General features: G+C 47.4%; 3 protein-coding genes across 4 annotated transcripts in view; 1 reads left to right on the forward strand and 2 right to left on the reverse strand.

Annotated features, from left to right (window-relative positions):
- Positions 1–16,485, reverse strand: part of LOC139048832 (uncharacterized) — a 396,301-nt gene that overhangs the window by 152,960 nt on the left and 226,856 nt on the right. The window lies entirely within an intron of this gene.
- LOC139048828 (small ribosomal subunit protein uS8) lies at positions 101–6,381 on the forward strand. Of its 2 annotated transcripts, none has more exons than XM_070523673.1 (4): positions 101–175; positions 445–582; positions 1,324–1,489; positions 6,253–6,381. In XM_070523673.1, the coding sequence occupies exons 2-4, from the start codon at positions 450–452 to the stop codon at positions 6,344–6,346; spliced, it is 393 nt and encodes a 130-aa protein (XP_070379774.1). In that variant the 5' UTR covers positions 101–175; positions 445–449; the 3' UTR covers positions 6,347–6,381. The 2 variants fall into 2 exon arrangements, with proteins under 2 accessions (XP_070379774.1, XP_070379775.1); XM_070523674.1 differs by having other exon boundaries at positions 172–268.
- LOC139048829 (ATP synthase mitochondrial F1 complex assembly factor 1) lies at positions 12,835–15,051 on the reverse strand. The gene has a single exon (XM_070523675.1). It carries the CDS (start codon positions 14,739–14,741, stop codon positions 13,773–13,775), a length of 969 nt encoding a protein of 322 aa, XP_070379776.1. The 5' UTR covers positions 14,742–15,051; the 3' UTR covers positions 12,835–13,772.

Here is a 16,485-nt window from a genome sequence, read left to right on the forward strand (position 1 = left end):
AAATCAATACAGACTTAAACGTTTAAAATAAGCAAAATATATCTTTAACGTTTTTTTAAAAGCATTGTTTAAGTGTTTGAATTAAAGTGTTCCACAGCGCCCTCTAGGCGTGCCTCTATCTCTCTTGTTTGGTCGAGAGTACTCCTCTTTTTCCCGGCCGCCACCGTCCTCAGAGGTAATGTTGTGTTGAAACATATTCAATCTGTTTCATCTGCGCGAATTCTCGCTTTATGCCGCTCCTAGGGTGCCGTCCTCAAATAAATTAAAGGTTGTACTTTCATTTCGCGCATATATTTGTGGTTGATACCGAACTCGGTGTCCCGTGAAAGGGACCCAAATTCACCGCGAGTGCGAAGTGTGTTTCATGTCGTGACGTGCTGTTGGCTTGCCGGTTCGGTGGTGCACGTTCGGTTCGTTCATGTCTTCGTCCTCCTTGCCTTGCAGGCAAAATGGTGCGCATGAACGTCTTGGCCGACGCTCTCAAGTCGATCAACAATGCCGAAAAGCGGGGCAAGCGCCAGGTGCTCATCCGGCCCTGCTCCAAAGTCATCATCAAATTCCTCACAGTCATGATGAAGCACGGTAAGAATTTGCACACTCGATGCATTGAATGTATCCTTCACGAGCGCGTCGCTTGACAGTGCGCTGCGCCATTTGGAGACGTCGTTCAATTCGTGATCAAGTTCTAGCCCGCTTCTTGGGAATAGTCTGTTTCATGACGCGAGGTCTGTTTTTACTTTAGTGCTTGTTAAAGGCCTCCGTTAACGAGTCCCAATTTTTCTCTTATCGCGGCACGAGGTATTGTGCCGTCGCCGGGGCCATGACGCATGTTGTGAGACCGAAGTGTCCGTAGTTGGTATCGCTCGTTGTTCGTGAAAGACGGCGACTCTAATGGCCCGCATACATCCAGGCTCGCTACTCTTGTTATTGAAAGCTAGTAAGTGTTTTGGCAGTGTTGGCGGTGTGATTGCGTGACGCCAAGCTACTGAATGTGCCGATTTCGCTTGTGTCCAGCGATATTTGTTGCTGCCGCCGATTCACACTGAACTGACCGTGTGATGCGTTGTTGCTGTTAAGTGATTCGATTCACTTCTGCACGCGATTCATGACACTGCGTGACATAGCCAGCTTTTGCTCGAGACGAAGTACTGTGCCAGACTTGGTGATACACGGGAAATCTGGTGTTGCAATCCCCAAATGATTTGCGTACACGTGATTCACAGTTCAGACTCAAGACAGCAACTGAATTCCTGCATCATTGCTTGTTGCCCTATTGTGACGGTTTTGGACTCTGTGCACTTATTGGACCTTGTCGTCTTGCAGGTTACATTGGGGAGTTCGAGATCGTGGATGATCACCGCGCGGGCAAGATCGTCGTCTTCCTCAATGGCCGGCTCAACAAGTGCGGTGTCATCAGCCCCCGCTTTGACGTCCAACTGAAGGACACAGAGACGTGGATGCGCAATCTGCTGCCATCCCGACAGTTTGGGTGAGGGTCTGCATTCACTGCTTGGCTGTGCTGTGTTTGGGATTCTGCTCGCTGCGACAAGTTTTTGGTGGTGATGGAGTGGTGAAATGCTATGGAGTCAATACACATGTGTGACAGTGTTTCTGAAGATTGTCACGCTGTCTCATTCACGTCTGTTCTATGCTTGGGAATAGGAGGCACTGACATATTATTTGCTGCAGCACTTACGCTAAATTGAGTCAAGCTATGCCACTTAGTGCTGAATTTTAATTTCTTCACTTTTAATGAACGTTTCGGCAACTGCAATACCTTCTCAACTAGCAAGCTATGCTGGTCCAGCATCTGTTTTAGGAAGCCAAAAGCACCATCATACTCTGGTGGACTACTTGCCGTGCTGACACAACAGCAGAAGCCCTGTAACTCTCCCTCCGTTGGCACAGAAAGATGTCTGCAAGTCTAACTGCAGTATGGCTAGGACTGTTGTTTTCCAGTCTTTGTGAAATACACATTGTGGTTTCATGAGATTGACTATGTGCATCATGGATGTACTTAGTGCATGCTCTCAAACGTAACACGTGCCTAGCACCTTTATGCCGTGGTCGCTGCCCCTCTTGCTGCATGTGTGTACAGTGAAAGTGTACAACGAATAGTGTGTTGCTGGTTGTATAATCATGTGCCAGAATGAACATATTGAACTCCTTCTAGAGCTGTTGATGCGAGTATTATCACTCTACTGACCACGTGTCTTCCGTCAAGCATCATTCATGGCTCACACCTTCGTCGCAGGGCAATGACCTTAGCTCGCTTAAATGTCCTGGTGCGATGGTTTTACATACTACAGATATGACTTGTGGGGTTCATATAAGAAAATGCGCCGACCATGCTTAGACGGGTTCCTTAGCCACGGCAGTTCACAACGAATCTGCATTTGACAATTTGCAAAAATAGTGAGTGCCACTCGTGTAAGAAATGAGGCTCCACTGCTCTGCGTTCAAGAGCGTGTGGTCGGAAAGCGAGTGCCCGGCCTCGGCAGCCGCATGCGTGCATTGTGGTTAGAATAATTGAAGATAATCGCCACTTTGCAAGCAATGTATTGAGGCAAATAATTTCAGACCTTCGCAGAGCGATGGCAGTATGGCAATGCTAGCATGACGAGTGGCATCGGAGCCAGCTGTGGAAAAAGACATTGAATGCGCAAGCAGTGGCGTGCACGCGGTTACGCTGACGCTCGACCCAGGAATGGCCGCCTACGAGCTACGCTTCTAAAACAGTGTCGCAAGGTGCGATAGGCCTGCATTGGTTGGTCCGATGCTTCTCGTATCTAACCATGTAGGGAATGCTCTTGACAGCCGTGTTCACACATACGCAACACCGTTTCGCGGCAGTTGTTGCGAGCTTCGTGTGAGGTTTTTGGTTTGACGTCCGGTTCCCTCGGCCGCATTCTGATCGGGATCACAATGCTAAAAACGCTCGTGTACCTTGGTCTGGTGTAGGCACCTCGTGGGGCCCAAGTTAAACTGGAGCCCCTTGCTGTGGTGGCTTTCATGGGCCCTGTGCTTGGCATGTCAAAGCCAGTCAATTAGCACTTGCCTAGCCACCATTGCACACTACGCATGAGCGCATTGTGTGTGATGAGCTAGAATAAGTGGCAAGTTGTGTGTGGGATACACACTGGATGCGAAAACACGTTAGCCAAGCTATTGCCAGCACACTCGCTCACAATTTAGAATTCACAGATGCTGCCCTAATCTTGACTCTGGCTTACCGTATTTACTCGAATCTAACGTGCACGTCTTTTACGATAAAACAGGTCCAAAAATTGCGTGCATTAGAATAGAGTATGACCCTAAATCTTTGTTACCATATCGCCATCGGCATTTCAAAGTGGCCGCCTAATACGTGCTTCGAGCCTAGCTGCCATACCTTCCTCTGTGTGCTGTAGTATGTGTTGCACCATCTGGCTTCCCGTTGTTTGCGTTGTCGCATGGAAGTGTCGACTGCAATGACATGCAGACTTCATCTCGATGCCATAATTAAGAGGAAAGTGATGTGTGTGTGTAGATGGAAATCAGGTTGCATCAAAGGCCTTCCGAGTTCCCAAGACTGGCGCAAACAGGAGATCGTTCTACTAGGGTGGCTGCTACGTACGGCGTGGCCGGGCGGTGCCTCTCTTGAAAGCGATATGTGATGCAGTGTCTACGCATCTGGCTTGCACTGCTATGGCAGTCGGCATATTCCTACATCCTGCTCTTGTGCTGCGGATTGGTTCAGCGAGTTTGCTACTGCCGTCATGCAGCCTCTGCGAGTCGCCAGTGTGAATGAGCCCTTGGTGTCACTTTGGCCTGCAGTGCACCTGAGAAAAAGCCTGTTGGATGTCGTGAAAATATTGCAATGCAGTGGTTTCGGCAGCGGACGCGACTTCAATCTGACGCTGTGATCACTTATTAGAAATATAGTGCATAGCTTACATTCATGCAGTACCGTGAGTTGTCTGCAAAAAAAAGGTGACATTGTGTTTTAGTCCTTTTAATTATCACGACAGCCACACGGAATGTGTTGTAATCATGGAAGCAATGCCATCAACACGTTAAGCACAAGGGATGCCAGCTTCTGCCTAGTGAAAGCAGTCGAAACCATAGAAATTATGCTATCAACAAGCTGTGCAGACTTGGGAACAGTGGCATGCCAACTTCAGCTACATAGCGTTGGCGCCGAAGCTTTAAGGGGATACTGAGCCAGCCCTCGAGCTTGGTGAAAAAATATTCCATGCATAATGTATGCTGCTGTCAATGTCTCGGCTAAATTTTTCACTCGTGTGAAGCGCGTGGGGCGCGAAGTCACATTTTTCTCATATTCTCTCTTCGACAGAAGCCTTCTACCTACCCGTTCCAGGGGTTTCGTTTTCGACCCGATTGGTTTCATTTTGACTGGTTAAATATCAAAGCAGCTGGACAGAAAAACACAAAGCCATTATCGCAGATATCATTTAACAATTTGGAAAACATGAACTGCAGGCATATCTACTTGATCATAATCATACTTTGTTACAGCACAGCCACACTTGTCATCTGCCTCCCACTAATACCTGCATGAAATCACTGTCGCGCTCACCTATCATCGTTGTCAGCATGCTTCCAGTGAACGACTACATTCTCACTGCAGATAGAAAAATTCTGATAGATTGTTCCACAATGTTTTCCGCATTAGCATTTCATGATTAGGTGCTATGATCAGCAAGCTTTCCATTGAACAAAAAAAAATGCTACCATGAAAATTGCTTGTCGGTCCCTTTAAAAGAACCAAGGTGGCGAAAAATTATCTGAAGTGACCCACTACAGTGAAATCTCGGTACAACGAACTTCAGGGGACCGCGGGAAAATGTTCGTTATTCTGAAAGGTCGTTATAGTGAAAGCCCAAAAATTAGCCATAACAATAGCATTTCAGTAACGCAAGCGTCCTACCTTTGAAACAGTACCTCCTTGAACTCGTTTCTCACACAATGCGCACGTGATCGTCAGACAAGGCACATTTATTTGAAATAGTCCGTGATCGTCTTCTGACGGGTGCAGCACAGACTCTGCTGCACGAACGATTCCAGACCGTCCGCATTCTTATGCACGCCTTCGGTCGCTGTGCCGCTTTTGGCTATAAATATGCGGAGTTTTCGCAAGCAGTCCAACGCATCTGTGGCCGACACGGACTCGTCGCGGTCTTCGGGTGCTGCCGTAACGTGCAGCAAGATTCTTGCTGGTGCTTAAAGATTTTCTCCTTATCTTTCAGAATCGTGGCGATCGTCGACCGCGCCACTCCACGTTCTTTAGCCACGACGGATTGTTTCTTCCTGTCTTCTATCTCGCGAAGAATCTCTACTCTCTCGCTCAAAGAAAACTGCTTTCGCTTCTTCGCCGTGGTTAGAGTTGTTGAGCTCATGGCAACGCGAACGCCGGCACGCACTTCTAACACAATAATATAACCAGAAGAAAAACAAGATGGACAGGCCTGATACGGGTGACAGCACGCGAACAACTGAGAAAACAAGCAAGAAAAACGTGATGCATCGTCACCTCCGCAACAGGAAAAAAAAAAAGCCCACTTCAGCGTTAATTACTACTTTTTTTTTTCTTCTGCCGCACCGTCTCAGGTTTTACGAGCCCATGCTCCCCGCCTCTCCACTCACAAAACCTGGTGCGTCGTTGCCTCCACAACGGAGAAGGAAAAAAAATATGGTGTGCTTCTAATGAGATCATCAATTTGGCACTTAAAGTCTAGCTTCCTTTTTTATTTTCTTTTTTCCATGACTAATATGCTGAAAACATATCAAGTGTGTGCACAACACCCATTTCTTGAATGTGAATAGTGTGGGTAAAGATATTTAAAAAAAAGAAAGAACAGTCCTGAAGCTTGTTTGACACAAGTTGCGTACTCACACATGCCATATTAATTTTGTGGGCCATGATGATGTACATGTTCCTTTTTCTTTTCTTTTTTTGTCAGTGGTCTATTTGCTAGCTTTACCACTTGCATCAACTGGTCACAAATGGTGAATGACAAGCCCAAATAGATTTGGGCAAAATGGAAGTTGTTGCTTTATACCATCATCTGTCCCAAACCTCTAGGATCCCAATCACCCAAGCAGTGCGGCCTGATTGGCTGATACCCAAGAGTGTTGCTTGTTTTGCCATTGTGTAGACTAGTCTGCACCGAAGGACTGAAATGCTAACAAAAACAAAGGGACTTCACGACAAGTGCTCATTGCGTGCCGTGTTCTCTTTTTCAAACGCAGTTACATTGTGCTGACCACGTCTGGTGGAATCATGGACCACGAGGAAGCAAGGAGAAAACATCTGGGAGGCAAAATTTTGGGCTTCTTCTTCTGAGAATAAACACAACAGATCGGCACATTGCCCCATCACGAGTGTCCAAGTGTCGTTACTTTGGAGTCGCAAAAAAAAAAACATGCTTTTCTGACTCCTTCGGTGAGAGAAAATATCAGGACACGAAATATCAGTTTAATTATCTAAGATTACGTAATCACCTTGGTAGCTAGCAGCACAACATTCGCGTTCCATAGTTGTGCGAATGTGGTATGTGCCAATACACTGTATTTCTGGTCCAATTAGAGAAAGCAGTTGGGCCAGTTGGTGCTTATTACAGACTTGAGACATCATTAACTTGCGTGGAAAAGTGTTCTGTGCTTCTCGCTGTCATCTATTGTCGTTTTCACATTAGTTAGCCATGTCTCAAGTCTGTATTTCTGGCATTGCGAGATGCTTCGTGTTGCTTCAAATGAGTGTACAGCTAACGTGGTTTACTCTCTTTACTTGACTATCTTTATGCGAAAGTACCAAATGACTTTCTGAGTGCCTTTTACCTTTGCTGTCTTGTGAGAAAGCATTAACCCGCCGTGGTTGCTCAGTGGCTATGGTGTTGGGCTGCTGAGCACAAGGTTAGGGATCGAATCCCGGCCACGACGGCCGCATTTTAATGGGGGCGAAATGCGAAATCACCTGTGTACTTAGATTTAGGTGCACGTTAAAGAACCCCAGGTGGGCGAAATTTCCGGAGTCCTCCACTTAGGCGTACCTCATAATCAGAAAGTGGTTTTGGCACGTAAAACCCCATTATATATATACGTATATATGAGAAAGCAGTAGGTTGGGGTCATCTTCAATTTCCCCATCAAAATATATTTAAAACGCTGAAGTGGTTTTATGAGAACAGCTGGACCGAGTTGAATGAAATGTATTGCATTTGAGAATGTTAAATTCTAGGAGCTCTAGGAAGCAGAATTCTGATTTGTGGCCTGCATAAACTGCACTAAACGCATATCGCAGTTCTGTAAACTGCATCCATAAGAGCAGAGAATTTGATATATGAATTTTCAACTTGCATAAATTTACTATGTTTACAAGTGTTTTGGAAAAGTCCTCTCATATTAGTAATATGTTTCAGAGCAGTGTACAATGCATATTTTGTCTGCTTTAGTTGTGTTATTAGTTGCAATTCACAGAATTGATATTGTTTTGTGTTGCTGAGTTAGAGTTGCAAACATGATAGCCCTTCTTTTTTTTTTACAAAATCTATTAAAAATTACGACCTATAGAAATTTATGTAGTTTACATTATTTGAATAGCTGGGGTTGGGCACGAGCTAATGCTTCCTTTTAAGTTCAATTTTAGAGTAGCTTACTATCGGATCTTCCTTGAAAGTAATTTGTCTGTTATTCATGTGAAATAATACAGCTTTAGAGAAATAAACTTTATTTTGAGACCAGGCTTCTTGAGCCCAAAGGTGGGTGGCCTCCTCAGTCCAGGTAGCCATGGCTCGCTGCCGCCGCCCGAGCCCTGTTCACCAACCGCAGCTGGCTGTCAAGGTCTTGCGTCACCATCAGAGCCTCCCACTGGTCTTTCGATTCTTCCTCCATATCCGCTTCTTCCTGGTTGTTATCGCTTGGTGGCGATGATGACGGTGGTACTTCGCGGTTATTTCTGCACTCCAGCACCATATGGCGCAAGGTGTTCGGCGTGTCCGGCGGGCAGCACTTGCAGTCTCGCCCGTAGATGCCCGGGTACATGGCGTGCAGCATTGTTCCGTGTGGGTACGTTCCAGCCTGTAGTCTTCTCCAGGTTACCGCTTGGTCCCTACTCATCGTCTTATGCGCGGGCGGGTAGCGACGCCTCTGCTTCCTGTAGTGCGCCAAGATATCCGAGTACTTCTTGGATATGCGTTCTTCATCCTCTTCACAGTCGTCGGTACGCGTTCTCTGCGCGTCGGAGATGGCTCGGCGTGCATGATCTCGAGCCGCGGCGTGCGCCGCCTGGTTCCCCGTGAGAGACTCGTGCCCCGGTGTCCAGAGGATTTGTGCTGCTTCTATCTTGGTGGTGTTCAAGACCTGAAGCGCTGCCTTTCCAATCCTTCCGTTCATATACCTTCGGCATGCTTCTTGTGAGTCCGTCACCATGGTAACCATGGCCTTCTTGCACGTTGCGATGGCCAATACAGCTTTAGGATTTCAAATTAATAGTACAACTGGCCATGCATGTAGTTTATTCAAAATTAAGTTGGCTCAGCAAAGATGCTAGCTGAAAAATTTAACCTAGTGTCATCAGCATCGACTGCATAGCATGTATCTCGTCAAAAATATTAAAAGGGAGCCCTGAGCATACTACCCTGGGGTATACCTACTGTGATCGAACTGAATTCAGACAATTATTTCAGACTGTCATCTGTGTGATTTAGATATGGCTTAACGAAGTCAAATTGCTCCTGCTGTCCAATGTCTCGCAGTGTATGGCCACCACACTACGTTAGATGCGGATATTCCTCGTCTCCCCCACATATGTTGCCAGGCGGTTATTGCAGATCTTGTAAATCATGCTTAGTGACTTTTCAAGGGGCTATCAGTCTTTCAGTCTACAGAGGAGAGATGCCCAAGCGTGGTGCATGATGCATGCAAATTCAACAACCTCCTCCTGCAGATTAGATTTAAGTGCAGGTTGAGAATGCAGAATAGTTGTGTTCTATCCCCATTGTTAAAAAGCAAGGCCTTTGCTCTCTTTGTTAGGCAGCACATTTACATAGCAGACAAGTTGTTTTGGGCAGCCAGTCTCTGAGGTCCAAGACTCTTGTTCTGTACATACAGTCCACCACGCTTCGTTGGCAGGGCAGATTCTTTGCGACTTGCCACCCTACCCAGCTTTAGTATCATCTTACACTTGAGCACTTTGCTTAACCATTACCTTTCTTTAATGTCTTGCTTTATTGAACTGCACTGTCTCTGCAGTTGGCCAGCATCTGTTTTTTTTTTTTTTTAAGGAAAGCCATATGTCCTGTTCCAGCTTTAACCAAGCATATGTGGGTTTTGTTGGTGCCTTTTTTAGCTAATTACACATAATTATTGCTTTGCACATAGCTCTGCAGTAACTTGGTGCATCCTTTTTGTTCCAAGCTGCATTTTTACGCCTTTTTCTTTGTCCCACGTGCACTAGAATTAGGCCTCAAATCATCTAGTTTGACAAGACTAAAGTGTTTAGGTTCCTAGATCACATGAAGCCCAAGTCGGTCTAAACTTACCAAAGAAGGCCTCATCTTCAAAAACTTTGATGGAGACATCAAACGTCCTTGAGTACTGCGTTATATATCTAATGGAAGTCTACACAGCATTACCAAGTAGAACAAACAAACAAAAGCCCGATTTGTTTGTTTTGCTTACCCAGGCCCGGCAAATATGAGGGATGCCGATTCATAACCGGATGCAACAACCTGCCGCCATATGCACACAAACACCGAGTACAGGTTGTAGTTTCGTTTTCATGATCGCTACCGCCTTCGGAACCTCTTCTGGAGCAGACGTGGAGCAATTTTCGCCAATACCATGCTTTTGTAGCAGCACGTAGCACATATTGCACTTTGTAGCAGTTTTGAAGCAATGTAGCAGCAGTCCCACCAGTGGTGTATGCTTGCAAACAGCAGGCACTTCTCAGTCAGCGATATCGGTCAAATTTTTACCTCGGATTCTTTAATGGCATTTTCAGCTGGTCCTTTCGCAACACTATAGATCACTCTCACAAGCAATGTTGCCTTTGTCTGGTTGAAAGAGGGCGCACTTCTTGCATTTGATCTCTCTTCTCCCCTGTCGAGCGCTCTCGGGTGCTTCGAGAGAGAGAGAGAGAAAAAAAACATTTATTCGGACCATCGAGGTGGTTGCTTTTGAGGTCGAGTGGGTGGGGTCCTCATTCCAGGACTCCACTGGCCGTGGCTGCTCGACGTACTTGCTGAATGAGAGCTTCTTGTCCCGCCAGGGTATCGCCGGTCAGCTGTACCTCCCACCGCTCAAATGACGTGCTAGGCGTATAAGTGTTGAGGTTTGCCCTCACACCCCCACGAGATGTGAAAGAGTGTAGGGCGTGTGTCGCCGCACCAGGGGCAGATGCCGCGATATGTATGTGGGAACATTTTACTGTACCTGTGTAGGTTTGGAAATGTGTTGGTCTGTATAAGTCGGAGAGCTACGGCACCTTCAGTGCTGAGCTTTTTGTGAGGCGGGGGATAAATCCTGCGGTTGAGTCGCTGGATCTCCAGTCGGTCGCAATAATTGGATGGCAGGGGCATGAAGGTAAAGGGTGGGGATTGATGAGACGATTGGTCTTGCCCCGCTCGTTTGATTAGCGCTTGAGCTAGGGCGTTCGCCCGTTCGTTCCCCTCCAGACCCGCGTGACCCGGCGTCCACGTGATTTGATGCTATTCTTGCAGCCTCGGGCCTAGAATCTGAGCCGCCAGCAGCGGTGTTCATCCGTTCGTAAAGTTACGGCAGGCCTGTTGCGAGTCGGTAACGACATGGACTTCCCTGCCTACCCTGTCTTCTTGCTTTATTACTCGGGTGCTCTGAGCCCTTTCGTCGGAGCAGTTTGGCGTTCCTCGAACTCTGAGGCCCTCAGCAGAGGTGCAAGCTGTACTTGTGACTTGCTGACATACAGACGTACAACTTGGCCTGGCAGAAGCTCGTAGCGTTCCCATGAAAAATAGCAGATGCGCCGGTGGGACAAGCGTTCGTTGAGATGCCAGCATGCGGCAATGCTGTGTTGCGATGATGTGGCAGGAAATAATCTCAATGACTGCTCCGACGAAAGGGTGCTCCGAGCCCTTTCGTCGGAGCAGTCATTGAGATTGTAGCTTATGTCGCAGGCAACTGTCATCAACCTTACGCAAATTTTCTTCTTAACATTGATGCCGTGCACGCGGTACTTTCCCGCAATGAGCACTGCGTGCATCCAAGTGTCCCGTAGTGTTCCTGGCACCAAATTTTGCTGTCGCACGGCATTAAAGAAAGGCAACAAACACAAAATTAGTGACAATTATTGTTGTGTGCCAGAATTTAAGGCCTAAAAGGTACTCAACTTTTCAAGGGAGTTTGCAACACGAAACTGCTATCCAGTTCACAGCTTGCTCTAACCATGGGACTGTAAGGCGTAGCTGCTCAAGAGATACACTACACACAGCTGAACGCGAACTTATGGAAAGTAAAACATAAAGCTCAAGTATGACAGGACAAATGCTTACTTTCAACTAAATTGTGTGTTCTGTAGGCTTATATGACAATGGCATTCACATGCACAGATGCAATGATGAATATAATCAGTACATGTGGAATTCACCTTGTTAATGCAGCACCTGGCCAATGCCTGCTTTAACTAGGTGCCTTTCAGATGGCCAACTCTCCCATTGTAGTCGCCTGGTTGCGGAGTTCTGCATTTTCCCCACGTGGTGGCGCTATTCTCAGACACTGTCTCAGGTGGCTTCAATGGGTCGGGATGGGCGCTACCAGAGAGCAGTACGCAACGCATACTTCTAGCTCAACATTTCTAGCATTAAAATTATGTGCAATGGCTTCATTTGCAGTGTAAGTGGAATCTTGAATCACCTGCAGCAGCAATCGAATTCAGATACTGTAAAAAGAATGTTACGGCAGATCAGAATACAAAGTTAGATGTGTGTGGTTCAATTACAGTATGTGTCAAAAATTATAACAGATGCTAGAAAGCGTTGTACAGACGTTTTACGCTATTTCTTACAGGTATTGCGAGTGAATTCTGTGTCACACCGAGCTTACATTTGGTGAAAATGGGGAGTGTGTTAAGTGTAATGTGTGACATAACTTAAGTGTTCCTGGCTTAATTAGGTGCTTTGCATACATTTACTGAACCCATTCTTTCGTTTTTTTGTTATTTTCATGCATGTGCATTACACATGCAACATTCACGTGTCCCTGGCTTTCCTCGGTGGACGAAACGAATCGGCATGTTTATATTTGGTCAAAATTAGGATAAGGCTAACGGATGATCTGCGAGCACAGTTCAAAGTGTAAGCATTAATTACCGCCTTTGGGATGAACTCCTTATACAAGCACTCTGAAGTGTTATGCGACTTCCGAATAGCAGGGAAATGAGACCACTGCTCTGGGAGAACTGTTAGTGCCACCTAGATAAAGTTTGGCGAAAATAGGAAGGACTTTATGGAAAATAAGCATGTCAAGTTAAACGTGTGGTTAAATTACAGCCTTTGTAAAAACATTGTTTAGCAATTGCTCGGAAGCTATATGTGAGCAAGGCTTCAAACAGCCTATATATATATATATATATATATCTTGAGACTGATCTATGTCAGTAGTGTGATCGGTCCCCCACGTCCTCGGGGCATATTGAAGGTCATGTTGTTAACTGCTACATCACAACATATATATATATATAATCTCCAGATGAGTCCCCACAAGCGATAAAGAGGGAGAACCCGATGTGATGGTAATCATGTGCAGACAATGAAGAAGTGCCTAAGAAATGCCCGCGTTAAATATATATATACATACATATATGCAGGCAGCATTTTATCAGGCATGGCTTAATTACAGGCAGCTTAAGTTCTTAGTGCAACTGCTCAAAAGAAGCAGCTTCATGGAAATAGGGTGCCAACTCTGAAAAGTCATGCAAGTATGCAGACGTTTTCCATGTGCCGTGGGACAAATCTTAAAAAAAAGAAAAAGAAGTGTGCTGTTTCTGCATGCGCAGTGGCACACAACAGAACTGCATAATTGCAAGATTTAGCAGAAGCCCGACGAAACAAGCGAAACTTAAAATGCCTTGGTGATAAGTCGACCACTTGCAAAGGAAAACGTAACCTCACAACTGAGCTTGCCAAGGCATCGCACTACCTTGGCATGGTCGGAGTCGGGTCCCAATGTAGTGTTAGTCATCAGTGCCTCTAGGGGCCACATTTAGGTTTACTCGATTCAGCCAAGTTTGTCTGCACCTTCTGCACCTAGGCCTTCGATTCCCCGAGGTGCAGCGGTGCACCCTGCACCACTGTGCTTGAATGAACGGGGTGCAAGGCAATGTGCCGCCGCAGTGCAGTGCACCCTTAAACCTTGCAGTTAGTGGGTGCACCCTGGCGCACCATAACTGGCACCCCCTGCACCTTTTCGTTTTTGGTGCCATGCACCTTTTCTGAATTGAACAAACCTATTGTTGCATGGGAGAGGGCTTGGAAGCACTGCCACCTCCCATATGAGAGGCGTCAAGTTTGAAAGTGCCGGGCTGTGCTTCCCATACGGGCAGCAAAAAACGGCACCTTATTCCTTCCTCTGAACCGCTATAATGTAGTACCTAGTTAGAGGAGGCACTGGCCTGGTCAATGCGTACTCTTATGAGGGTTGTCGGCCGCAAAAGAGAACGCAGACAGCAGACGCATACACCAACACGAGATCGATGTGTTCATTGTCTCTTCGCAGGTCGGGAATTCTATAGAGTTCCTTCAACTCTGTCTCGCCGAGGAACCTTCCTGCTCTAGCGTCGCCGACGCCTCGAACTCCCTGATGAGCGCCTCGTAATTGAAGGAGCGGGCCTCGCGGTTGAAGTTCCACAGGAGCAGCTTCTTCCTCAGTTCGCTGCCGCCGTAGTACAGCTGCAACTGATTGACGAGACACTGCGCCTCCGTCGGACCGATCACCTTGGCGTCGTACTCGCCGCTCATCAGCACCACGGCCCCGTGCTCGCTCGACGCCAGCTGCGTATAGTAGCTCAGCGCGAGGCACGCCGGTGCCTCACTCCCGTGCAACTGGTAGCTGGCCAGCGGCGTCATGTGACACTGGTCGCCCAAGAACTGCGACAGCACGAACTCGTAGCCGCCGGCTTTCCTCGGCAGAGGGTAGAGGAACACCGGGTAGTCCTTGGCCCGCTCGCGGATCGTTTCGTACGCCGAACTGGGTATCACGGCGCACACGGCGTCTCTGTCGGCGTGCAGGCGTCTCCAGGCGTCCGTGAGGTCGGATACGGTCTCGCAGCGCGAACGTAGTTCGCGTATCGTATCCGCGTCGAACTTGGAGGGTCGCACGTAGCTCGGCTCCGGCTGCAGCACCTTTTCGTCGCCGTCTGCGGCACGACTACGGCCGTCTCCGCGGGCGCCGGCATCGCGGTTCTCGGAGCCTATGTTGGGCGCCGCTTGCTCGGTGCTCGAAGACGCGTTCGTCGTACTCTTCTTTTGAGATGCGTCTTCCAGACGACGTTTCAGCGCGTCGGGATCTCGCCGCTCCAGCTCCCGAATCTTGTCGGCGTATTTGCTGAAAAACGGGTTGCGGCTGTGCGCGGCTTGACGGTCGGATTCGCTGCTTAGCGGTCGCGCCGGGGCCTGTGCCGCGGACGTTAGTACGCGCCCGCTTCGGTTGGAGGCCCCGCCGGTGAGACAATGGAGCACGGACCGCCACGCCGGTCTCAAAAGCGCCATGGCGACGAGAAAAAGAAAGAAACGTCCACTTTAAGTTAGAACACCGAGAAACGCCTTCCAAGCAGTGATTTAACAGCACGCAGCAAACATGCCGATCGAAGACGTTGAAGCGCTAACACAGCTGACACCAAGAAAATACGCCAAGCACCCTACAGCCTATACCATAGAATATTCGCATACTACGTACGCCATAGAATTATAGTGCCTAATCGAATACTCTTAATCGTTCGCGCACATGCTCGGAAACGCATGTGAAAACGCACTGGACGGACGTCGGACCTAACCAGCGTGTTATTTTCACTTGCAGGCTTGTCTTGGCCGAGTACGTAATGTGCGCAATTTTTTTGTTTTTATTTTAGACCCTTTATAAGTTGCGTCAATTTTTTGTTGAATAATCAGTTTTTCTTTTTTTATCAGCGGTTTTTTTGCACGGTATTATAGAGCATGCTTGAATGACACCAGTACAGTGTAACACCAGCTCGTGTGTTAGATAAGCTTGGCTTGACTTCCAATTTTTATTTTACTTGCTTTGGAAGTACACTCGCTCGAACGAGTTTGCGCAACGCCAGCCTTAAATTAATTCAATGAGCCTTGATAAGAACTTGCTGTGCTACTTGCAACGTTTCTCCACCATGGCTCCTAGCGTGCGTCTATCCGCTCGTATCCGTTATGAACTCGAAAATATAACGGCATCATGAACGGCTTCCACGGTGCCCAAGCAGTTTTTTTTTTTGCTCTTTGATTATCATCATCAACAATTTTGGGCTGATCCACAATTTATGGGTGGGTCGAGTAGTGAGCCGCCGCCACCCACCCGCGTGTTTCTATTTAGGCCCAAGCCCAGCGCTCGACCGCTGCGCCACTATGCGGTGCTCGCACGAACCACCGTTTTAGGTACTTTTTCACCGAAGCGGCGCGGCACGCGCCCTAGATCTCACTAGGTACGTCCCTAGGCACTAGGGAGATGCGGTACGCCTGGGGCGCACACGCCCAGCACTCTGCTCAGCCCAGGCCCGCTTTGCCTGCATTCGCAAAGTTTGGGCGCGTGTAGGTAAGCTTTTTTTTTTTTTCTGCATGTCACGCGATAGTTTGTTTAATATGCGTAATGTGTGGCGCCTGTGCCTTGCTACTGTTTCGCCTGGAAGAGAGGCAGTGATGTGAAGAGGGACGCTTCATTGCAGCGATGATATGGCTGGTGCGAGAAACGCTCCATGTACCACACGATTATCCCAGCTTTTGTAGATCGAAGTGCCTCGCGCACCATATACACCTCGTTATCACGTCCCTTTATCCCCTTATCCATACTGAAAAATTTCGTCGTGTGTTACTCCTAGCGCACGCACGCACGCAACATTTATTTCGGAGTAGCCTAGGCGGCGTGTATTGAAAAACCCATACGCCTTTAGCGACGCGATCACTTGTATCAAGTACAAGTGCTCCACATGTAGAACGTATTGTTTTGTAATAAACTGGTAGACACTTGTGCCGCCCCTTTTCAAGGTTCCAACATAAATGTTATTCTTTTTTTGGAACAGTATCAAACGTGGCTTCATACCAATGGAAGCTATCCCCGATGAACTTTTAGCGACTATACTTTTCTGCGATTTAAAACGCGACAATGTATTTTGCATTATTTGTCATTCATTTTTGTCACCCTGTTGCACTCCTGTATTCCCGTTTCACATGGTGAATTCGCGTGTGCAGAATCATATACGCGAGAAACCATGTGAGCCGCGCAATTTTC

The sequence above is a fragment of the Dermacentor albipictus genome, chromosome 8, assembly GCF_038994185.2.
Source record: "Dermacentor albipictus isolate Rhodes 1998 colony chromosome 8, USDA_Dalb.pri_finalv2, whole genome shotgun sequence".
Classification (NCBI taxonomy): Eukaryota; Metazoa; Arthropoda; class Arachnida; order Ixodida; family Ixodidae; genus Dermacentor; species Dermacentor albipictus.

What these genes read in the sequence shown, in the direction of transcription:
- LOC139048828 (XM_070523673.1), top strand. Translation starts at nt 450, where the DNA reads ATGGTGCGCATGAACGTCTTGGCCGACGCTCTCAAGTCGATCAACAAT. An exon ending in CACAGTCATGATGAAGCACG is followed by an intron (nt 583 to 1,323) that starts GTAAGAATTTGC and finishes GTCGTCTTGCAG; the next exon opens with GTTACATTGGGGAGTTCGAG. An exon ending in CTGCCATCCCGACAGTTTGG is followed by an intron (nt 1,490 to 6,252) that starts GTGAGGGTCTGC and finishes TTTCAAACGCAG; the next exon opens with TTACATTGTGCTGACCACGT.
- LOC139048829 (XM_070523675.1), bottom strand. Translation starts at nt 14,741, where the DNA reads ATGGCGCTTTTGAGACCGGCGTGGCGGTCCGTGCTCCATTGTCTCACC.